Source organism: Gallus gallus, chromosome 8 (assembly GCF_016699485.2).
Source record: "Gallus gallus isolate bGalGal1 chromosome 8, bGalGal1.mat.broiler.GRCg7b, whole genome shotgun sequence".
Lineage (NCBI taxonomy): Eukaryota > Metazoa > Chordata > Aves > Galliformes > Phasianidae > Gallus > Gallus gallus.
Window position 1 is genome coordinate 3,427,878 of NC_052539.1, and position 25,457 is coordinate 3,453,334.

General features: G+C 40.4%; 2 protein-coding genes across 2 annotated transcripts in view; one reads left to right on the plus strand and one right to left on the minus strand.

Moving 5' to 3' along the window:
* Positions 1 to 25,457, minus strand: part of CDC73 (cell division cycle 73) — a 94,409-nt gene that overhangs the window by 23,443 nt on the left and 45,509 nt on the right. The gene's annotated exons all lie outside the window — the stretch shown is intronic.
* Positions 12,244 to 21,344, plus strand: B3GALT2 (beta-1,3-galactosyltransferase 2). The gene is made up of 2 exons (XM_001231893.7): positions 12,244 to 12,828; positions 17,352 to 21,344. The coding sequence occupies exon 2, from the start codon at positions 17,486 to 17,488 to the stop codon at positions 18,752 to 18,754; it is 1,269 nt and encodes a 422-aa protein (XP_001231894.2). The 5' UTR covers positions 12,244 to 12,828; positions 17,352 to 17,485; the 3' UTR covers positions 18,755 to 21,344.

Genomic DNA, 25,457 nt, shown 5'->3' on the forward strand with positions numbered 1-25,457 from the left:
TTTCAGGATCAAAAGCTTTAACCATGGCTACCGTAAATTGTGATAAGGGAAGAAGAGACAAGAGGCCCTGAACGATGGCAGTGATAAGAATACAACAGACTGGAACCACTTCTGCATGGAAAGGGCTGTTATGAAAACATACGCCAGGGAAGAAAAAGTGATGATTTTGAGGCCTGGAATAGGCTGCAAGCAATATTAATGTACAGATTCATGCCACCTGTTGATTAATGCAGGTAATGAAATTCATGCTCAGATTTTCTCTCCAACTTTCTCTTTGTGCATTTCTTTGCTGAGTCACTTGTACACAAATATACTTCAGGAGTCCTGTAGGACACGTACTTGCTGCACTGGCTAGAGGTAAGTGAAATCAATTGTACATAAAGTAGTAGAAAGTGATGTAAGAAGGAAAAAATGTTTGCATGTGGCACAAAACTTGTACAAATACACCGCAGAGGTCTGCAGCACAGCATCTGTCAGAGCCCTCCTATCAACAGGCTGTTTGCTGAGACACTCGCTTGGGCACCAGCACTAGAAGTGTCAACAAGTACTGAGAGCCAAGCAGTACCTGCAACAACACCAGTCTAGCAAGTTAGAAACAGCACGTCCTTTACTGTGAAAATTTCTGAGTTTGGTCCAGGATGAACGCCTGATGCTTCTCCTGCAGCTCCATGCACTACAGTTACTTACACATATGCTGTAACTCCCTCAAGCTGGGAAGGCCAGACATATTTTTGGAGTCACCCAGATTATTGCCTATATTTGTCCTGTTCCAGTTGCAGAACTTGCCAGGTTCAAGGTGCCATATTAAAAAAAAAAAATTGAATTGAAGAAGAAAAAACACCGTATCCTTGTACAAAAAAATGCCCTCAAACCAGATTCCATCCCATTCTTACACACGCTATCACTTTAGTTCAAGGAGCTTAGAAAATAGACCATAAGGAAGAAATACACTGTGTACCATGAAGATGGAAACAAGTCAAATCAAGACACAATGCTTTTTGGCGTGCAGGGAGAACAATGGATGGGCTTGGTTTGCCTTTTAACACTGGGTTCCAGCACCCTTGGACCTAACAGCAGCAAAAGCTATCACTTCCCCACAGCAGGAATGCAAATTCATTCGTTTCCCCCTTTACCACAAGCCTCATTTAAGCCTTATGTTTACAGTTTGTACAATGAGAAAAGCCCCTGTGAAATCTCTTTGCCAAGCAGCATACACAGACACAGCACTATTCTAAGTTAACACTCAGGGAAGGAGAAACACAACCTTGAGACAAAGGCTTTTTCAGGCAGGGCACCTCTAGCTGGGGCTGCAGGAGCCCACCCCACGTGTGTCAGTGCACGTTCTGTTCCCCAGCTCTTTCGCTCACACTCCTGCCAACACGTTTAAATCTGTTCCAAGGAGCTGACCTCGTCCTAGCTCTTATCACACAGAAACTGGGAAAGCTAACACATGGCAATCTGTCCCCAAACACTAAGCTGTTGGTCTTCTTGTGACTAACCTTCTATTTCACTCAAAAGAAACCATCTAAGCAAAACCAACCCTTCTCAATGGATAGAAATACCTTACATTGTTAACTTACAAGCTCACTATAGGTGCCATGTGAAAAAGCCCTGTTTAAAAAACTATCACAACTCCAGCTGACAGTTGATTGCAATGCTACTTTATTCCTCAACAGCGATTTCATGTATTTGCGTGAAGTAAAATGAAAGACTTTAGGAGGTTTAACTTCAATCCAATAATAGGCCTGTTGTCCTCAATGTGTTTACTTCCAGATTTTAACAAAAGAAATCCTCAACAACATGATTCCACATTCTAACCCAGACTACGGACATACTTCATTGATCTTACTTGGATATATCTACATACAATATCATATATACATATATGTATATATTATATTTTATATATATACACATATTATATATATACATATTTCACATGTGTATATATATATACACACACAACCAAAAGAATGAAGCAACAAAACCACAGCTTTAATCATTGTACAACAGTCACCTGAGACACCAGTACTTAAGTTTCATGCACCACAGATTCACGTTTATGATAAATAGTAGAACATATTTCATCTTCATCACAGCACAAATGCTTGCTACTTGTGTGCTTCTTGGCTATCACATTCAGGTTGAAGGAATCAACTTCAAAGTTTCTGCACTAGCATGCATGTAACAGAACATGTGTATTATTGCTGCTGTGTTACATAGTAAATTATGTAGAACCTATGTTCATAGATTATGAACATTGTTGGTGCTGAATTAACGCCACCCTACTGTAGAAAGTCAAAGTCAATGATACATGGCTGTATTAAAAATTAACCATAATTGTTAAAAATTGATAAAGAATATATTATGTTAAAAAAGAGGAAGAATTCTGGCCCTATCACTAAAGATAAATTTTTCTATTTTGCCTTCTGCCTCTACTTTCAGCTTCCTTCGGCCTTCTATCTAAATTCCCCATTATTCCTCTCTCTTTAGTAGTGGAGATTAAATTAAGCCCTTCTCAAAGCACAAGGACGAGAACATCCAACTTTTATTTTTTCAATTTATATACAATCCATATGCTAGACAGCCCATCTCGAAGCTTCTGTCTACGCGTTATGAGATCCGCTTTATAATACTACCGCTGTTTGAAATGGCTAAGGCACAGCTGTATTTTCGGCAGTGCAGAAGTGCAATCCTCTTAAATGAAGGTCAGCTGGCAAAGTCTCACCCCTACAGTCCGGGGCCACGCTATTCAAAAGATGGAGACAGGATAAGAGCCATACAAAAAGTCGACAAAACTTACAGACCTCCCTATTATGCTCTGACTTACACCCTCTTCACTCATCCCTGCAGAAAAGCCTAACACCCTAACTAAACGAACAGACTCAAAGTAGATTTTAAAACAAGTTCTAAAAGTTTTCAAATGGCTTTTTCCTCTCCTCGACACATATGCATACACATACCAACTTAACCAGTAGCCTCCAGTTGTGAACGAAGATGGCCTACCACGCCAGGCAGGACAGACACAGGTAGGGCTCAGTGCAACTTCTATTTCTTCTGCTTGCATTTTAGCGACTATCAGCTGTCTTCAATGATCCCACAGATTTCACAGTATATCTGAAGGAAACGCCTCTTGAGCATTAAGAGCTCCTCAGCTCTCCTTCAGCCTTTACAGCTGTCCCTTTACTTCAAGTAGTTTTGTCTTTGATAATGCCTCCTGTCAGTGACTAGAAGTAAACACTTTTTTCTTCCCTTACTGCAATCTGTTGCAGAGTAAGATCCCTTCACTGGAAAACTCTTGAGCACTTAAGTGGCAGGAAATAAAAATCAGTAAGCCACAGAGAACAATGTTTTGGAAGAGAGTATGGTTCTCCATGCCAAGAATGACCTCGTTGAGGAGAAAAAAAAAATACCACCGAAGAGTAACAAGATTCCTCTGTTACGACACCCTGGAACTTTCTTTATGTGCTTCAGAGAGCTTTACCAGTCAGAAACAGATGTTATTTCACAGGGCTCATCCTTGCTTGTCTTATGCTGGTGTTGCTCTACTTCTATGAGAAAAACAAAATCAAAACAGCAGCATCGCCTTTTGAGAAAGGACAGCATGTAGTAATACCACACTTAATTAAAAAGGCTGGGAATAAGTACAGATACTTCACACATTCATATTTATTCCTTTGTTCTTCTAAGACGACGTTATGAGAAAGGAAAGAGCTATTTCTTCTTTATTTCTTAGCTCCCACACTGCCATATTCTCGTGTAAATGAATACATGCCTATTTCGAAGGAACAGCAAAAACCCTTTTCTTCTCAGCCATTTTGTCACTGGCTGGTGCCTAGTTTGAAGGGAAATATTTCAAAATTAGACAGAAATTATCACAAGGCACCATGAAAGCCACTCTATAAAAACCCAACCCACTCTTGCCATCAGATCTCAATCAACTGCGATCAGATATTCCAAGCGGCACATTTTCCATTCTAGATGAGAGAGGTTCCTCTGATGTAGCGATTTCATTAGCTCAGGGCAGCTTCACAGAAACGTAGCTAGCTCCCTTCCCATGCCAGCAGGGCTTCAGAAGCAGCACCGCCACACAGCACGGAGCTACTATTTATAAATCTTGCAAGCATGTCATGTATGCTGCAGCATTGTTTCAAGAACAAGCAGGCAATTCTACACAGAGTCATCAGAGCTTATTAGCTCCGGCCACTCGGGACCAAGCAGACTCCACCAGACCACTCAGAGTAGGCTGATGCATCAGCTCCCTAATGGTCCACATTCCACCAGGCTTATTAGATTGTAGGCATTATCATGTGAATACACAGATCCAATTTTAATCTGGCATTGCTCCCAACCAACCTGCTACTGAGAGGTACAGAGATTCAAGAAACCTGCTCCTTCCCCGCTGCATCCAGCATTTCCCACATTACTGGCATCTCTCTCTTCCCCACTCCATTTCCCCAGCCCACCTCAGATAACCAAGTTAATTACACAGAACAAAACTCCTTTTTGTCACGAGGCAAACCCAGCACTGAAGTACAGATATTGGTGCGTATTTCCACACAGTGCTATGTAGGGTCGATGGGAAAATTAAGGAAGTTTAGATGGCAAAAGGTATCTTTTCACAGTGAAGATAACATTTCCATGTGAGGTGACCTAAATTCTCAAATCCAAGGATTCCCTCTGCACTAATTGTTGTATTCAGGCCTTATTCCAAGCAAAATTCATTACGGCAGAGTTTGTACTCTTTTGCTTGCTTACAAATTGAAGTTGAAAGCCATTGTTTTCTGTTTTTTTCTTACATTAGTGTGCTTCTTACTGATAACAACAATCACAGAGGTTTTTGTATGTGGCAAAAATAACCAACTCTAAAGCAAACCAAGACAGGGACTCAAAGGTGGGAACAAAAAGTATGTTTTAGTCTCCTTAAAGCTAGCTGTCTTCTTATCAAATTGTAGACCATAATACTCGCACATAGGAGTAAAGCTCAAATGTGCATTAACTAGAAAAAAAAAAGAGGCATTTTCAGAAGTTTGAAAGCTTCGTTAGGCAAATCCTTGAGAGAAAGCCTCAAAGAATCTGCAATGTGCAACCCACTGCCCAGGGTCATGAGACTCTGGGATTCTCTTTAAGAGAATGACATTTTCTATGGGTTTTGTTTTTTTTTTTGTAAGGGGATGACAGATGCTCCCAATAAATTTACTTCGCTAAGACGGATCAGTGATAGAAAGCTTTGCAAATGCTGATTAAGAGTTACTAAAATATATCCCTCCTAGAATAAAATCCTTTAGTCCTGAATTCATAAAATTTGGTCTGCTGCATTAAAAATATACGTTTTTTTTTCTTTTCAATACAAAGCTGTCCGCAGCATGTATGATATTTAACATTATGCTTTGAGATGGACGAGATGCATAAGAGCTCTTTCTTATTCCATTAGATAACACTAAATTGCTGAGAAAAACTTAATGAAATATGGTTTAAGGTAGCAGAACTTAGCAGAATATTCTGAACTAACATCTTATGTTAATACAATCATGGAATGGAATGGAATCACAGAATGGAATCATAGGATGGCCTGGGTTGAAAAGGACCACAATGATCATCTCGTTCCAACCCCCTGCTGTGTGCAGGGTCACCAACCACCAGACCAGGCTGCCCAGAGCCACATCCAGCCTGGCCTTGAATTCCTCCAGGGATGGGGCATCCACAGCCTCCTTGGGCTACCTGTTCCAGTGCGTCACCACCCTCTGGGTGAAAAACTTCTTCCTAATGTCTAACCTAAACATCCTGTCTCAGTTTAAAATCATTCCCTCTTGTCTTATCACTATCCACCCTCATACACAGATGTACTCCCTCCTGTTTATATGCTCACCTCAAGTACTGGAAGGCCACAATGAGGTCTCCCCAGAGCCTCCTCCTCTCCAAGTTAAACAAGCCCAGTTCCCTCAACCTTTCCTCATAGGAGAGGTGCTCCAGCCCTCTGATCATCTTAGTGGCCCTCCTCTGGGCCCACTCCAAGAGCTCCACATCCTTCCTGTGCTGGGGGCCTCAGCCCTGGATGCAGTACTGCAGATGGGGCCTCACAAGAGCTGAGTAGAGGGGCACAATCACCTCCCTCACCCTGCTGGCCACTCCTTTTTTAATGCAGCCCAGAACACAGTTGGCCTTCCGGGCTGCAAGCACACTGCTGGCTCACGTCCAGCTTCTCATCTACCAGGACCCCCAAGTCCTTCTCCACAGGGCTGCTCTCAAGGAGATCTTCCCCCAATTTGTATAAATACCTGGGCTTGCCTCGCCCCAAGTGCAAGCACCTTGCACTTGACCTTGTTAGATCTGGTATTGAAATACCAGCAAAATCCAGGTAACACCGATTCTATGCTAGTAATCTCAATTAAAAATACCTTCAATCTGCCAAAAATCAACTAGAATCCTACATAAATGATAGAAAGAATTAAGAACACAGTTATTCAGACCAAAAATATGTTTTCCATAACACAGTTTAAATTTCTTTCTAAGTCACTAAAGAAATGCTATAGTTGATTTTGAAGTGAATTTCAAAAGTGAAATGACAAAGTCTGTAGGATAGACCAAAAAAGGAGCATATGGGAAGTCATTTCATATAGCAGGACAATTTCTTCGTCCATCAGAAACACAGACAAATGAATACCTGCTTCCAAATAAATTTTCCCACAAGAACTGAAGTTACTTTGAAGCAATAGGGAATCGGTTCAATGAATTTAAGCACAATACACGATAAAACAACTTTATTAATATACACTGGCTGGAAATCACTTCCAGATGAGGGAATCAACACAGAACAACTTTCGGGAAATAGCATATGTTTATCTGCCCAGCCAAGCTGAAGTAACTTTACCAAACTAGCCAGTATGCAGGGCACTGGAAGCTATGTTAGCAGTATGTCCATGAGCACAGCAAAGACTTGCTTTTAAAGAATACAAAGACTTACTTTCCAAGCTAAGGTCCAAGTTCTACACTGACTATTAACAAATACCACTTAAATTTATTACAGGGGTCACTAGAGAAAGGAGTTTTCCATATATTTTGTTGCCTTTCTCAGTTTAAGCATTCTTGTTAGAAGAAAAGGCCTCAGGTATTTAAGACAGTTACTAAAGCTTTGTGGTTTCCACTGTAAATCCTCTATAGCCCACAAAACTAGCTGTAAATGAGGATAATTACCGAATGGAGCTGCAGAAACTCATGCACTAAAGCTCCTGAGGAAATATGACACATGGAAAGAATCAATACAGGACTCAGCCCCAAAACAGATGAAATTCGGGCAGCTTGGAAACGTCCAGCTGCTCAGTCTCACTATTTAACATTAACTGAAGATCTATGTCATCACTTTTAGCTTTATTTACTACAAAGAACTAGGAATTTTTGAGGTTGATGAAATGCCTCCATATTCACACACAAACCATCAACACAGTGGCGAAAAAATTACCACAAATGATGAGAAGATGAACACGAAGAGCTGCAGGTCTCCCAGTCAGTCTCCAAGAAGCCATCCAGCAGGTCCAACAGCCCAAAGAAGCTGCCCAAGTGGGCAGGAGAGGCCTGCAACCTGACAGTGAGCCTGGGGGTCCACGGCTCTTCAATTCATTGGGATGCCTTAAAAGCCAGAAGGCAGACAAAAGGAAAAGGTCTTTCAGCAGCCTTTTTTGGGAACGGATGGTGCAGAAAGAGAGCCGGGCAGGTTGCAACAGGCAAGATCTTCCCCAAAATCTCCATTTCTGTAACAATTTCTGTTTTCATTAAAAAGTGTCAAGTTCATGCTGGGAGTGTAGGGAGAGCGGTAGGGAACACCTGATCTTATAGGGCATGCACCTGGAATGAGGAAGTCTCCTAAGACAAGCAGAGTAAGTTTATTTTCCACAGTATTTTAACTGCCTCTGAACGTTTGGTACTTGTGCTCATTGGCCTTCTCTCCCCTGCTGTGCCGTATCAAAGCTTCATAAAGTCCCTACTCTTTTCAGAATGCAAAAGGAACACTTTTGACAGGCAGAAAATGCTACCACTGGCACTGGCATGTCACTTCAACAGGGGAGAACTGCACGACCAAAGATGCTGCACAGTCTAAATGGAATTATTTTGTCCATCCCCTGGAAAGAAAATCTTCATTTAGCACTTAAGATCAGCAATAATTGGAGGCAAACCCTGGGGGAAGACATGAAAAAAATCCAAATACAGTGAAGAAAACAATGCGATAGAGACAAAACTGTATTACTGAGGGCAGACCTGGTTCTGAACAGCAGTCGAATATGCAAAATCTGCATATAGTGCAAAAGCAGAACAGCGTTAGACCAACAGCAACAGCATTTAGGCTTTTCAATAGCATTTTGAAGCACTCCAGACCTGTGCTCTTCATAAGAAGCTGTTAGAAGTCCTGAGAGTCAATTTCTCTTGGGTAGCTGGAATGCCTGTTCAGTTACTAGAAAAAGACTCAATCGTGAAAAATCCCCTTGAAATGTTTCATTGGACAGATGGTGGACTAAGCCCTCCTGCCTTGGAGAGATCATCCGGTCTTTTCTCTCTAACAATTTTGCAAAGTGCTTAAATCGCTTACTGACTGATTAGAACAATTATAAACTACTCGTTAGAGAACGAAAAAATAGGTACGCAGTTTCAGCTATTGGAAACCCTTTCTGTTCTCCTGTAGGCACTGAAGATGGATCTATATTGTTGTACTTGTGTTTTAAATTTTAAACATCCAAAGATTAGTGCAATCACTTGGGAACCATTAGACCAGTGCAAAATCTTGACCATCGACACAAAATGCAGCAAGTGAGAGATGGGTTACAAAACTTACTAAGAAATAGTGGAAATTTGCTAAGAAAAAGAAAGGCAGGCAATACTGACACTTGTGGTCATTTCTAGATTGCTGTTTTTCACTCAGTTACAAACATGCTTCTGATAGTTACGAAATACACTGAGATCACAGAGTAGGCACTAAGATTAGAAACGGCCTGTAATCCTGTCCCCTCTGCTCTATATGATATATTGGAAAGGTATCCTTTTCGAATCATTGAGACCAACAGCCACTGGCCGTATGCACAATTCTTAGCACAAAGTTTAAGCTAAGAGTTTGTGATGTCCTGTATGAACACATTCCTAAAGGGAAAAAAGAGAAGTTTTCAAGTAAAAATAACCACCCTTGACAACATTGCCATTAATCATTGTCACTTGACAGGGTTTTCGACACTTTAAAACTTAAATACTACTACATTTTACTCTGAGAAAATAGAATGATCTTTGCAGGGTATTTGTGGAGTGTTCATAAAGCATGACCCATACAGAAACATTCAATGTACATGTCAGCTGTGATGTACATATTCAGTTCAACTTCCAGGGGACTTGCAGCCATCAGGCAGAAAGTTACCCTTCTAAGCAGTACACCTGACTGTTGCAACCACTGTTAACTCATTTGAGAAACTTCTGTTCCTGCTGCCAAGAGAAAGCTTTATTTAAATGGCTCCTTCCCAGGGTCTGATTTATCTTAAAACTAGTTTGACAAGATTTGACTGCTCTCTAAAGGTTACATAAAGGAAGTTTCTCAAGATTTTTGGATAATATATTCTAAAGCCACACACCTTTGTTTTGCACAGATCTCCTGCACTATTATCAGTCTTGTGCACAAGCATCTTAAATGACTTCCTGCACCTGCTTCTAATGTGGTATAACCCACTGCACAGTCTATCTTGCACTGGCCATGTTAACTCTACAGCACTCCTTACATTCACGCAGCACATCTGCACATCACTGTAACTCCTCCTCAGCCTTTGTAGATGGAATTATTTCAAACACCAACATTGCAGCTTCTTATTTAAGATGTAACCATGGCAACGTCACAGAACATACTACTCCTTGGATCAAGAACAAGCAGTCCACTGACCCTTCATGGTGAGACGTGGCCAAAATAAAGCTCATTCCAATCCAGGACCACAGCAAGACTACTTAAACCTTCAGGTCACACTTACAGAGCAAAGCAAGTTCCGCCCTCCTGAAACATCCAGGAACACACAGTACTGCACAGAAATGCTGAAAAAAAAAGTTTTATAACAGGAAGTCTTTTCTGAAACTTCGACTATCTCAACCTATAATCACATACAGATAGAAATCAGGGGGAGGGGGTTGGGGGGAGCAGGGAAAAGGGCTTTTCTTTACACATCTGCAAGATAAAGGATGAACAGGTCATAGTTTACGAGGAAACAGTGGGTGAACAGAAGACATGGTGCACTCAGATTTAAGAATTGCAGATTCAACTTGTTCATGTCACGAGATGACAAGTTTGATGTAGCAACAGCTCTGCCTGAACTTTACAGCCTATTCACAAGTGCTATGGTCATATAATTTAAAAGCCAAAACTGATGTCATTCCCTTCTATCTTGAAAATAAATGGCCCTTGAGGCTTTTGTACCTTTAGTATTAGCATTTATGGGAAGCAACAAACATCAGTAGGTAAACATACTGCTTGCAATTCACAACCCTTTGGAAATGCACTTCAGGTATGGTGGAAGCATGAGTAAATTAAGTCAGCAGAAACTTAAGTCAGTATAAACACTATGGATCTCAATGAGTGCTCTGTTGAGATTTAGGCTTGTTTCTCAAATACATTCTTATATGTCTGATTTGAAGATTGAAAAAAAAAATCAGTCAGATTTACATTACTTACGCCTAAGCAAGTCAACACAGGTTAAGGTAACCACATGAGTATCTCACTGCCCTACTGGTAGTCCAGAATACAGCAAACTGGCAGTGCTAACCTCTCTCTGTCACGTTTATAGACGCACAGCAACAGACTACATGCCCTATGTATTATACAGAAATGTAAACATAAGAAACTGTGTGTTTAAGTTTAAGCAAATCCACACATACTACCTATCAAAACACTGCTTCTGAATTATTCATTGAAGTCCCAGAACAGTAAGCAGTGCTGGCTGGAAGCATCTCCTCTCCCACTCCATTCCCCCACCAGCTGCCTCCCGCCCCATCCTCCAGCTTTTTTGAAATGAAAGATTTCTAGAATGGAGGAGATTAAAGCCCTTATTGATATGCATGTTTTATTTGCATTACATATTTGGGGAATACGGCCACGTTGCTAAAACGGTCCCAGGTAAGATGATAGGATTTGCAGAAAGTGTATTTAATGTATGCATTTCCTGTCCTAATGACAAGACTAAATTAACAGAGAAAGTAAGTATGCATAGGTGATTTAAGGGAATATAAGTCTGATTTTGTTTCTAGTTAATTACCAGAATATACATCTCGAATAGTAGAACACAGTGACTGTCTGGAGAATCATTATGCGCTAGCCAAGGAAGCACCTCCCCAGTCCAACCAGAGATACCATATGATAAACCCATTGTGGTTGTTTTTTTTTTTTTAATCCTTTGGCTAAACAAACAAACAAACCAACCAAATCACTCGGAAGCACTGAATTCATTCTCTTCTCAAAAAAGGATGGACAAACACTTGGGTAGGAATGCTGCTAGCTTGCCATCTTCAGCATCCCCTACCGAGAGACTTTTTTAAAGCATACAGTAAATATAATGAGGTGTTTCAGCACAGAAGGGCCAGTTACTGACAGGACAGAAGTGACAGGAACCCAAATTTGCAAGGAGGAGAAAAATTCTATACTATAGATATGCCTGTAAGGTAAGAAAGACGCTTTCTGATCCATCAATAATTGAAATCAAGCTTAATAGTTTACACATGAGTGCCTTCCAACTGAGCTGACTAACCCAAGGTTACAAAAAGCAGCTTTTATAGGTTAAAAATATGAAACGTGTAAAGCGAGTACGAGCAAAGAAATATACATTTTCCTCACCATAAAAGCACAAAAGAAAATTCTACTGAGAGCACCAAATGGGTTAAATCAAGCTGTGGTGTTTAAATGCTTCTAATTCCTTCGCAAAGCAGAACAGCCTTTGGAATACCGAAATAGAACATCTCGCATTAAAAATCCCCCAGAGAATCATAAGTTACGGTGTCAAGGAAAAGTGAAAACAATTGGAAAAAACCCTCAATCATTCATTTAATCATCATACAATTTTTATACTATTCACCTATCATCGTGCTCGTGCTGAATATGTATCATTTATCAAATAGGAGGAAGAGCCTGTAAAGGTTTCTGGCTGCCTTTGGATTTAGTCAAAATGAATGCAAACAATCACGTGGGATTCAGCCAAGCAGTGACGTTAAATTCTGCTCTGTCAGAAGACAGCATCTGTCAAAGCCCACATTTAAACTGCTGCCTGCCTGTGCAGCAGCCGAAGGACTACGGAATGGATTTAATAGACCAGAATCCTCAGTTAAAACAGCTCGAAACCATTTCTACTACTGCCTAGCAACAATGAAGGAGGGAAGAGAGGCAAATCCTATTACTAGAGGCAACTGAACCACTACGTGCTAGCACTCACTGCTAACATTACCGTTAGAAATATGGATACAGGGGAGAGGAGAACACAGCACTGCATTGTCCGACAAGGGAAACACCAGATGTAAAAGCTCCAATCTATCGGCTGGGAACGCCAGACAGCCCCGACTGCCGGAGCACGAACCAGAACTACCGTCCTTTTGTTTGAAGGATGAACAAAAAGCCCCAAGACAAGGACAACACTTATGAGCGAGGAAGGTAACGCAGCAACGAGCCGACAGATGGACAGATTGGATACTGTGAAAAGCAATCGCAGGAAGCAGACTGTTGGGGGATGTGCGCATGTTCGATAGCATCTTTTTTGCTGAAGTGATGGCGTGCCAAAACTATTTTCTGTGGGTATAATCCTCGCACCATAAATGGCCTGACCAGGGAAGGTATGTCAAATCCTTGTGTGTGATATTCATTCAATTGTCTGTTACCTTTCAGCCATTACAGATAATGATCATTCCTAATTTGCAGAGCCCAGAGATAAGGTGTCTGTGAGCAGCGGAAAAAATTCCAGCAGGTTTTCCTTTCACCGTGCAGAACAATGTCACTGCCATACACATTTAATGCACTGCTTACAGCCTGCTGTGGGTGCAGGAGGGATTAAAGGGATAACGGGGCTGCTGTAATGATTGCATTTAACTGAGAAATTAAAAACTTAAACCCCTCCAATTTAGAAAAAAAAAAACCAGTTAGAAATCCTCTCAAACTAGGTCAGAATTAATCCTTATCGGAAGTAATCTTAAAGCACTGATAAAATGGCCATGATACGACACACACTGAGAGCACTGAACCATCAAAACAGACCGTGCAGTCAAATTACATTATCTAAGGAGTACCTTCAGACCTTTCTCACACTTGCTTCCCCCCCCTCACCCCGAAACACAGCAAAATGTCATCAGGCTAATACTGACCGAGCATAACTTGGGAGAGTGCAAAAGATTGGACATGATCTAAGCCATCAGCAGCGCAATCAGGCACCACATTTTACAAGTAACATCAGGCTCCGCTGACATCCCAAAAGGAAACCTTCACACACTGTGCACTCAAAATGGTGAGCACGTAAATTACCTCATGCCATCATTACGATCTCTGTTTAATATGAAAACACTGACTGTTTAACTTGGATTGCAAAATGGCACTCAGACTAATTGCCATTCATTTCTACATATTGTTTTAATTTAAATACTTCATCAATTGTGGCAAACAAGCCAGAAAACAGCTCACTATTGACAGTGCAAACGTAAGATTCTAAACGTATAGCAATTTAATACGCTATGGGATGAAAATGCTTCTCTGCAGAACTCACCAATAAGCTGTAATAAATCATTAATCTGTCAACATAGCTGTGTTTACTCAGTGCAAGGCACTCACCCGGCTCACATCACTTTTAAAGCCTCTCCAGGAGTTTTAAAACAAAAAAAGACCCTGCCTTCCGGCAGCACTCCCAGAGCAGTGTGCCTACCAGCAGTGCCTACCAGCAGTGCCACTCTCCTGTCTGACATTTTAAAACCCAAACATCAGAGCTTATCTTGATTATTGCCTGTTTTGAGCACAAGACGAGTGCAGTTGGAGTGAACCAGGGCACGACTCAGCGAGGCCTAAAGCACAGCTGCTGCTCTTCATCAGAACACCGGCTCAGGGCTCCTTTTGAACTCTTCCCTCTAATTAAAGGGTTTGCCCACAAATCAAAATATGAGAATGCAGAACGTGTAAATAGGGAGTCGAATGCTTCAGACTGCAAAGTTGTAATTATAGAGCAGAAGCGAAAGTACGACACCAGTAGAGCACAGACCACAAATAAAAACTCAAGAGGCATTCACAGTGAATATATTTGGCATTGGATCATACATAAGAGACTGCACAGCCAAGTGCCAAAATTCAAGAGCCATCCTAAGTCATATCTTCAAAAGGCACAGCTGTACGCAGCAACGTGCTTTCAGAGCACAAGGTGACTGCACAGAGACCTTGGGCTATAGTTAGTTATTTGCTTTCTGTTTTGCTGCCATTGCTGCGTTTCAAATGCTTACTATCCAGCGTATATTTTGAGATGTTTTACAACTGAGTTACAAAGAAACCAATAGACAACTTTACTTGGGGTTTTTCTTCCAGCTATAAGCTTTATGAAGCTAAGAAACAGATGTGGGTCCTTCCTTTATCCATATAGGGCCTTCTGAAGGGGCAAACAGGGATCTGAGATTTTCCAGGAAACTCCCTCCTTGAAAGATCAAGCAAACATGCAAGCGAGAGAGGACTCTCTCTAAAAAATAAGTCTTTATGATGAGAGATGAGACTAAGGTTGTAAGAAATTTAATATGCACTACGTGAATGTGCAGTCTAATGAAATCACAGAACACTTCAGCCACTACAACCCCATTCTGGGGGCAGTTTCTCTGTGCAACATAGAAAGGCAGCGCCTGCAAGCAGTTTGCAGTTTACACACATGTTCCTATATCAAGATTCTCCCTGCTCCTGTGTGAAACTGGGGGCACAAGAACACTCTGCATCAATTAAACATTCTAAGTGGCTGAGTGCAGATCTGCCGAAGTATTTGTATCTAATGACTGAAGTTTTAAAAGTGGCATAGCATAATTCAGCGAGGCAAAGTTGATTCTGAATTACAGCTGTTGCCCTGCATTCATCTCCTCATGAAATTCTTGTTTTCACTTCTTCCTGAGCTGCACGCACATGGAACGGAATGGCAATTAATCACATATTCCCACTGCTGCCTCCCAAACCGGTATTGAACAATTAGCTTCCCTGAGATCTAGGATATCCTTTGAAGTGACATTTATGTTTGCTCATGCGGCGATATTCATCCCAAATAGCTGAGCACTCATTTATAACACTGCACGCTGCAGGGAAACTAAGAATTATGTTTGGAGAGCAGGCTTTTATTTCCTAAGCATGTAAAAGAAGGTGCGAGCGGTCGGATAAACACACATCTTCCCCATCGTGGGCTTATTTCCTTTTTACTTAAGGTGTAATTTCTGAGCCGAGAAACATAATGAGAATAGTGTGGAATCAGAGCCTAATTCTCAGGCAGCGTACTTCAGATACAGGCTTAACATCTGAAGGCTGGAAAATAATGTTTAAGAAAGACAGCTCAGAAAAAAAAAATACCATCCCAAATGCTTTCAGAACACAATTCATCAACACTGCGTAACAGCACAACAGGGAAGAGTTCACTGTATCACTAGGCAAATATTTTGCCCTTCCAGGAAGAAGTAAGGAGCATTGTTGCCGTTTTAGATAACGTTTCTGGTTAGCAGCCCGTTAAAATCCCCACTTACTTGCTCCTCCTGGTGGAGGTTAATAAGATAGACAAACTACAGTCTCAACTCAGTAGCTGCAGCAGTACTTCCCCCTTGCTTCTAAACATTGAGTCATGCCTTCTGCATATAGGTTATTCTGTTGATATATCAACTCACACAGTAACCAACACGAAGTTTAGTTACGCATCTGTCCTCATCCTTTCTGAATCTCAGTTTTCCTCTGCGTTAACCGGGCAAACTGAGTGTTAGTCACACACAGTAATATATTATTCAACAGCCATCTCTTCATAAATTACTTCCTTACTGTGCAAAATCGTGTAATTTCTCCATATAACGTGTTACTTAGTTTTTAAATGCGGAAATTAATTCAAATATTGGTTTTAAAAGATAGAGAAGTAATTAAGAAATTACACATTTATATTAAAAATAGCATTTTCTGTGGAAGCCTTGTTCAGCTGTCATCCTTTTTTCCCTATACAAAACCCCAGGGCCCAGAAATAAATTAGAGCAAATTGAAAATCACAAACGAATTGCTACTGTGCAGTGAGAGGTTCATTTACGAGACGATGTGATCAGCTTTTAATATGCAGCATCATGAAGCTGCCATATTGACTCTGCTCTCAGATATGAAAAAAATTTAGGAGGAAAATGAACCACAGACTGCTTTGGCACTACTTCACATTTCTGCATGATAATAGAAGTGTAGTAGTTACATTTAAATTCTCAGAGGAAACAAAAACCAAAAATCACGTTCATCACACAGCTTGCCAGAAAGTAACTTACTGCTGTGCAGCTTTGCTTCACGTTGATGTCACTGTTTACCTAAGATCTCTATCCACTAAAACTCAACAGCTTAACAGTAAATCAACTGCATGCCAGCCTGGTATAGAAGCCAAATATTCAATACTCCTTCATTGCAGAGCAGAGGGGTTAAAGGTGCCTGAAAGGTGACTAAAATTGTTATCGTGTGTTACCATCTAAGCACTGTGCAGAGAGGTTACTGGACCCTGAAAATTAATTTTGACAGGTGCACTTTCTCATTGACTTTCTGAACACAGTCAGGGCTGGTGAAGACACGGCAGGCAGCGTACTGTGACTAACAGAACTCTGCCATCATCAACCTTGCACCGTCTGTCCCACCACCAACACACGACCATTTTACTGAAGGAGTTTTAAACTGAGCCATACTACCCACTGCACATCAAATCAATTCTAATTCATGCCAATAAACTTTCCAGCTGCTGTTGAGCTCTTTTCATTCAGTCCTTCTCAAGCACTGCACAAGGATTTCATAGTCAGTAGATATGACGCTACTTAAGACTACTTTACACTTTCCCAGCTAGCATCATCATTTTTTTTTTTACACGTTTTATCTTTGGTATCCAAGATGCTTTCCAGAACTTCTATCATGGACATATGCATTTTTAAAACCTAACAAAGCAAGTAATTTCAATTGTAAAACAAGGCTGGCTTTTAGAAAAATCAGACCTTCTTTATACTATCACAGGTTGTTTTCTCCCCCCCCCCCCCCCCAAAAAGCTCAATTTTATCTATTTTATCTACTTTCTCATTGTTGCCTCGTATTATGAGCAGGTAAAATAAAAAATGTGTTTGGTTTTCTCTTTGAACCCTTCCAGAGAGCCATTTGCAGAGAATTCCTCGACATGAACAAAAGAAAATGAGTACCAAAGAATAGCAGTGGATTTGGAAAGGAAGCAAACAGCATTTTGCTTGGCCATTGTCTCACACCCCGCCATTGGATTCTTACAACATGCTTCAGTGGAGAAGACGACACTGCTGCCTCGCAAAGATGACCTGGAATACCAAAAGGTCTCTATTTCGCACCCACCTTATTGGTCTGATCTCTCTCGTATTTCTTTTTGCCGTGTTTCTCTTTTTTAACCATCACGACTGGCTGCCAGGCAGGGCGGGCTTTAGAGAAAATCCCATGACTTACACAATCCGAGGATTTAGATCTACAAAAAGCGAGATGAACCACAGCTCCCTACGGAACACGTGGAAAGATGCCGTACCTCAGACCCTCAGGCCTCAAATAGTCACCAACCCCAACAACACTGACCTGTCGCCTCAAGGAGTAACTGGCTTGGAAAACACCCTCAGCGCTAATGGAAGTATCTATAATGAGAAAGGCACTGGGCATCCAATCTCGTATCATTTCAAATACATCATCAACGAGCCTGAAAAATGCCAGGAAAAGGTCCCTTTCCTGATTTTGCTCATAGCTGCAGAGCCAGGCCAAGTGGAAGCCAGACAGGCCATTCGACAAACCTGGGGTAATGAAAGCCTAACGCCTGGCATCCAAATCGTTCGCATCTTCTTGCTGGGGCTAAGTACCAAGACAAACGGGTACCTCCAACGTACCATACAGGAGGAAAGCAGACAGTACCACGACATCGTCCAACAGGAATACTTGGATACCTATTATAATTTAACCATTAAAACACTGATGGGAATGAACTGGGTTGCGTCTCATTGTCCAAGCGTTCCTTACGTTATGAAAACTGACAGCGATATGTTTGTCAATACAGAGTATTTAATACACAAGCTTCTGAAGCCAGAGCTTCCTCCTAGGCACAAATATTTTACAGGATATTTAATGAGAGGTTACGCACCTAACAGGAACAAGGATAGCAAGTGGTATATGCCACCCGATTTGTATCCAAGTGAACGTTACCCTGTATTCTGCTCTGGAACTGGTTATGTTTTTTCTGGAGATTTAGCAGAAAAAATCTTTAAAGTCTCCTTAGGCATCAGACGTTTACATTTAGAGGATGTATACGTGGGGATCTGCCTTGCCAAGCTGCGAATTGACCCCATGCCCCCACCCAACGAATTTGTCTTCAATCACTGGCGAGTTTCTTACTCCAGCTGTAAATACAGCCACCTAATTACCTCCCATCAGTTCCAACCTAGCGAACTGATCAAATACTGGAACCACTTACAACAGAATAAGCACAATGCCTGTGCCAATGCAGCAAAAGAAAAAGCAAGCAGGTATCGCCATCGTAAACTGCACTAGAAGGACAACATTCCCTCTGTCAAATGTATTCCATGTGCAATTTGTAAATATTGCTGAACGCATGTACAGTGAAAATGGATGAGCTTAATGGGACAGCCTTCAGTTGATGCCCATCACATAGTGGAGTCTGAAAATTATTTTTTTAATTTAAAAAAAAAAAGAATAGTTCTTGATAACACTGATATTATGAAACCATAACCAAAAGGTTTGCCCAGCAAATTTGAGGGAAAAAAATGGAGATATAACAATTTTTTTGTGTTAACGTGCAATAATAAGCATGCACACTTCAGTGGTACAATTGCTGACTTATGTGCCAATAAAATCTAATTGAGCATATTTTCCACACAAATCTTATTTTTAAGACAATGCATTCATAGCTCTTGCTCTTTTAAACGTAACGATTTCTTGTCAAGGATTGCTCTAAGTAAAACAAAAAACAAGAAGCAAAAGAAATACACAAAGGGGAGATGAATTTTACCTTCAAACACCACATGCAATTTACCCCACACTTCTTAGGAACGCAACACACTCAGCAGCATCACATTTAAAATTAAGACACTATTACAGTAACTCTAAAACAATGCAGAAGTACTTGCTTAAAGTAAGCCCACTTTTAGCAAGGTTGCTTTTTTGGTGAGGGAAAAAAGAATAAAGGAAAACAAAGCTCAGAAAACCACTACTTTGCACATCTCCTTCTGAAACTCACAGCAGGTGTTCTCAATTCAGGTCTAGTTTCTCCTCCAAGTTATTCCCTATAAGTCATAGGGTAAGCCCCTCAGTCTGGGTGCCAAGTAACATTGGCACCTACACGCAGATTCATTCAATCTGCTATTCATTTCCTTACATAACTTCAAGACGGCTCAAAGGCTAAAAAGAAATGCAAAAAAGCCTTTCACCACAGTCTAAAATGTCCCATTTTGTAGAAAGAAGGAGAAAACCAACTCAATCTTGGTTTCTTTTACTATTTGCTGCCTATCAGAAAAAGGATCAGCCAAGCTAAAATAGGACTGCAAGAGGAAATTAAGCCCAACTTTACCTTACTAAAGTCATATTAAAGAAGACTGAGTCGTAACACTGTCATTTCCAGATAGAATTATGGGCAAGAACAAAATGGAAGACAAATTAAAAATTTAAACTACAACATCTGTCACCGAAAACAAGATGGGAGAAGTAGGTTAAATCTACTTGCAGGTTTCCAAATTTTTTAACAAGCAGAACTTTTCAAGTTTACTTTCCAGCAAAGCACTATTGCATTGGAATCAGGTTATTGCTACTTGTCACAGTAAGCAGCACTCACCTGTGATTTAGCAGCAGATGATGGAACTGTGATTAGTTTTGTTTGACCGGTACTTTTTAATTGGGTAAAACACAATTATTTGATGTACTTTTATTATTTAATAAAACTGATTATATTTATGGTCCTTCAGATTTCACTTATTAATGGTAAAGTTACTGAGGAAGAAATAGTTGGCTAGCATTAGCATTACTTGACTTTTCCTCATTTCCCCTAATTTTCATGCCATGTACAATACAGAGGTTCTAGAAGGTGTTCATTTTCCTTTGTAAAGAAAAGATGAATGGTATTACTGAGCACCTTAATATTAACTATACCCATATTAACTATCGTTATTCAAGCTTAAAGCAATCTAGCAATTTTTAGACAACTGAAGAAAGCCAGCTACTACCCAGGAGCATTTGGCTGTATACGACGTACAGCCACACAAGCAGCCTCTCCTTGAGTCATGCTGGCCAAGGACACAGTCCTCCCTCCTGGAGGGGGCTTCAACACCATTCCCTGCCTTCAGCATTTTCAAGCTAGAATGTAATATAATGTACTCTACTTGGACTTTCCCAACTCTGGCTAGTTCAAAATGCTGTTACTGGCTTCTGGGTACGGTCCAAGAGGTTAATAACTAAACCTTAAATAGTTTGGCACTTTAATTATGAAGTTTGGCAGCCAAACAACCTCTCGGGTGTACTCCACTTTGGAGCTCATGCACGATACCAATCTGCCCGAGTTTGGCGGAATTATGTTACAATACCTATGAGTTCAGCACACTGAACTTCTTTCTACTTAAAATAGAAGAAGTTGCAAGTTAAAAAAAAAAAGCCATCTGTAATGTTTTTAAGAGCCTGACAATTTTTGGAACTTTGAATTAGTACTTGGGAATCATTTGAAAATAATCTATAAACATAACATACTCAAACCATTATCTAAACAGTCAACAGCTACTTAAATCTTGTGTGCAAGTATTGTTTTCTTGCAGTCTGTTATGAAGCTTTCAGAAATGGGAGGGGAGAGTGTGTATTGTGAAATATGCAATTACAGAATGAAAGATCTCTCTTCCATTCTTTGTGTTGTTACCACTCCATAGCTTGCATTGAAGCTATTTGCCCAATGTAGAAGAGCACAAAAACAGCTGATGTTAAAAACAGTGCAATTATTGATGTCATTAAAACCTTTGACAAGTTTTCACACGTCCTATCCAACATAAGGCAGGACTAAAAATGCATTGTTAGTAGCAATAGGATAAAAGTTTCTATTTGAGTTTAATGTATCTGCAATGCAGTAAAAAAAAATTGGATAACACCAGTCTGGTTACCAAGATTTGTGTAATACTCTCTTTAAACGTCTTTTGCTCTCTGTATGTTTGTTTCAGTTTGAAAAGAAATACAAAAGGATCTAACATGACCCTAAATTTATTAAAGGAAACATACACTGTCATCAGCACCGTCATTACGGCAAAGAAATACTTTGGTCAAAGGAAGCATGAGAATGAAGTCAGTACATGAATTTAGTAGTTTTACTACGCTTAACTTTCAACAAAGGATTTAAGCATTCATATTAGAGAACCAAAATAAAGTTCCACAAGTACCATCCACCAAAAACAGAATTGTTGATCTCCAATTATATTAGTAACTTGAATTATTTGCAGATCATCCCACATCACAGTTGAGCATGGAAATTGCACAAGTACAGCTGCTGGAGTAAGAAAGCTGATCCCATCCCCAACCACTGATGGATTTCTCACACATCAAGTTCATGATCTATTCTACTTGGAAAAAAACCTACAGGTAAAGGTGCTTCCAAGCCTCAGTGGTTGCTTTGAGGAAATGAAATAAGATCAGTGTCCATTAAAATATTTACATAAACATTATGAATGTTAATTTCTAGAACATTATATCACAGCAGTGATCTAGGAAAATAAGACAGACTGGTTGTCAGGTCAAGCAGACTAGAACAGTGATTTACAAACTCTCTCTCTCTGCAGTGCAGTCTATGTGTTTCAGGCCATCCTTACAAAGTAATCTCATAACATATTATTGTGTGTTATGTCTCAAAGTCAAAGCGAGATCAGGCATGGTTTAAGTATGGGGAAATAACCTAGAAGCCATTGCTGTAGACAGCTCCAACACCATCCCTATTGATTTTCCCAATACAGTAACAAAATACCCCATCGCACGTAGATCTACACTGTCACACAGTGCAAAAAATACACAACAAAACAAGTACAACCTTTTCTGTAGAATGAATGACCACTGCCATTTGTGAAAGCTTCCCAGGAGGAGATGAAAGAGAGATGCTGCTAATACAAAAGTTACTACTTTTTATATTCAAGCCATTAGCAAGAACAGGTTCGTAACTACTTTGCTAAAGTATCAACAGTTCTTTATATCTTTTTTCATTTTGAGTATGCATTTTTCAGTCCTTACTTTATGCTGTCAGATAACACAAGTAACCATTGGACAATTTATTTACACTATGATAACTGCAGCTATGGAATTTTACAAGCATTATCTTCGTTTTTCATTTCTGATTTTGTACTTAGAAAGCAACATGGGATTTTGGGTAGAGTAGAGCCTTACCCTTCCCGACCCCAATAATTTCAGATTGGAGATCATCCCTGTCTTACATGGCATTTGCTGTACTACTACAGATGGCATCTCTAGCCCCTTCATTCCAGCCTCTCGTGTCCAGCTATGCTTCGCAGGCCACTCAGAAGGGGAACACGGGGAGAGGAGGGAGGCAGGGAGCTGCGCCGCCAGCCAGGCAGTGCTGTACCATGCAAATGTAGGTCAGGAAGCAGAGAACAACCTCTTTGCTTTGTACCAAAGGCAAGAATTAATTTAAAGGCTTTTCAGGGCAGGAAGCTGGGGGAGGGCTGGGGAGAGCAACCTTGCAGCAGGTCAGTTAAAAAAGCTCTTTAATGTGAATAAAGCAAAAACCACAGCAGCTGATCAGCACCACACAGGTTAAAAAGTCTACACGCCCCATATAAATAGGGCAGGCTTAGTCATAAAGAAAAGCTCTGTAAGTGAAGGCAAATTAGAAAGCATCGTCTGAACTTCTAGTGATGAGTGTTTGCATTTCTCCCCTCCTGAAGAAAACAAAAACGTAAAGTCAACTCGTTCCTGTGACTAAACTTCTAGCTTGTGCTTGCAGTACAAGCTTCTTATTACACCCTGCGCCAAAGCAATTACAATAAATGACACAATGGCTTGAAGAGCTGGTCAGGAACTGCACGGGGCTGTTTTACATACAGAAGTGCCAACGGAATCAAGTCATAAGTACAGAGAACTCGATCAGTTTTCCCTTGGACTTGCATTTCATCCCCAAAGAAGGCATTTGCTACATTTCTCTTTTGTCCCTAGTTAACTTGAAAGAAAGCCAGGCCCGGTGCAAAGTAGTACCTTCGTCTCACAGTGTAACGACTGCATAAGAATTCAGCTGAACATGGGATAGAGATGAAAACTACCATGTTGCCGTTCTCATATTACCATGGCAACAGTTAAAAGAGCTCTCCTCAGCAGTTAAATCTGACAGCTTTCATGATAACACTAACTGGATGATAGTAATGATGCGTTTCACTCCACGAGCCAACCAGTGCATGAGTCAAACCACAGGGTACGAGCCGTGCCCCGCACTGCTCTCCCAGCACTGCCTGTGGTCAAAGCGTTCTGACTGAGATAGTAACCTCCGGATTACTCCTCTCAAAACAAGTCCCTCCAGCACAGGCAACGCTCGTAGCTTACCGCTTTACGTAGTCTCAAAGGTTTCCATTTGAATGCTTAAGTCGTGCACAGACGCTGTACCGGGTGGAGAAGTCAAGACTGCTGAAATGGTTGATGCAAAATGGTTGATGCAAACGTTCTCAAGGGGCTCCATTCACTTGGGAATGCCTAAGAATACGCTTTTGTACAGAGCTAACAAAATTGCCGCTGCTGTCTTTTCAACACCATTTGCCTGAGCAAGGAGGAGGAGGTGGCAGTGGCTGGTGTCTTCCTATAATGCCTACCAACATGGAACCAACGTTGACTTCTTCAAATGAAAAAACACTCCGCTTCACTGAAGGCTAAAGTATGCTGAGGAATATGAAAATACTTCTCTGAAGACAAGCTCATCAGGACAATCTCATCCACCTCCTTCTAGCCTACTTAAGCTTTATCTAATATTAACCGATGTGTTAGCTGTTTAATATCAATATTCAATGAACCACTCACTGTGATCTCCCAGCAACTTAGCTTGGGCATGATGGAAGAGCCTCTACACATTTACCTCATCAGAAAGTGAAGCGTGTGAAGCATTACTCACCCTAATGTTCTGAGAATAACAGGTTTGATTTTGTCTTGCAACTGATTCAATAGAAAGAGTATGAAAAAACTGAGAACAGTGTGAAACCCTTAAAAGTTCAAGATTTCCTAAGATGACAAACAGATCAGAGGAAATGGTTGTGTTTGCCAGCATATAAGAAGTCTTCAAAAAAGTTAAGTATTCCCAGTTCTTCCTGTTGACATATTAACAAAGTTTTGTGTCATATTACACTTTTTTTTTTTTTTTTTTAAGAAGTCTGTGCCACAAAAACGCTGTATTCCTCCACTCTTGAGAAGTCAACAACATCTTTCTTGGGGCAGGGCCAAGTGTTCCCACATCACAATGAGCCCAAGGTTTAAAACAAGAAAAACTGACTGCTGCAAGAAATTCTTTTTTTAATAGAATACCAAACAAGTCACCAAGGAAAACAAAAAACAAACTCACTGCCTTTAATAAAGATTTAACATATCCAGCATTCCAATGACACCAGGTCTAATAAAACATTAAGAAAGAGTGTAAGTTTCTTTCATTCACCTCTACTGTCATCGTCTCTGAGCCAAGCATGAATCTGGCACATAAAGAAAAGCTACGTCAGAGTTAAAGCCTGTTGTGCCACAATATATAGGTTGATGCGACATAAAACAAAATGAATCACTGGAAAATGCCATCTGTGACTGAGCCTAAAATTTTTTATGTAACAAAATTTAGTACTGCCACTTACTGCAAATTCCAGCCTTTTTATAGGCTTTCCTCCAAAGTCCACGTAGGCTCTGATTTTTGTAAACAAAGAAATTCAACTATCCAGCCTTGCGCATCATGAGAATAACCAATTTCCTGTTATATCATCTTTGAATAATTTAAAGCTTTGTATTTTATTCTCTTTTAACTTGGAAAAGAATTACATTTTGATGTCACAACAATTTAAAGAAACAAGACTGTAATTTAGGTATGCTCTTCACATTACTTAAGACTCTAAAATAAGACTAAATATCATATACACACCTGAGGGGACTACGCATCTGTTCCTCGAATTGCAAAGCTTATGCTGTTAGCACCACGAAGCACATCGAAAGGGGAATAAAACAAAAATTATTAAATTACGTGGTTCCT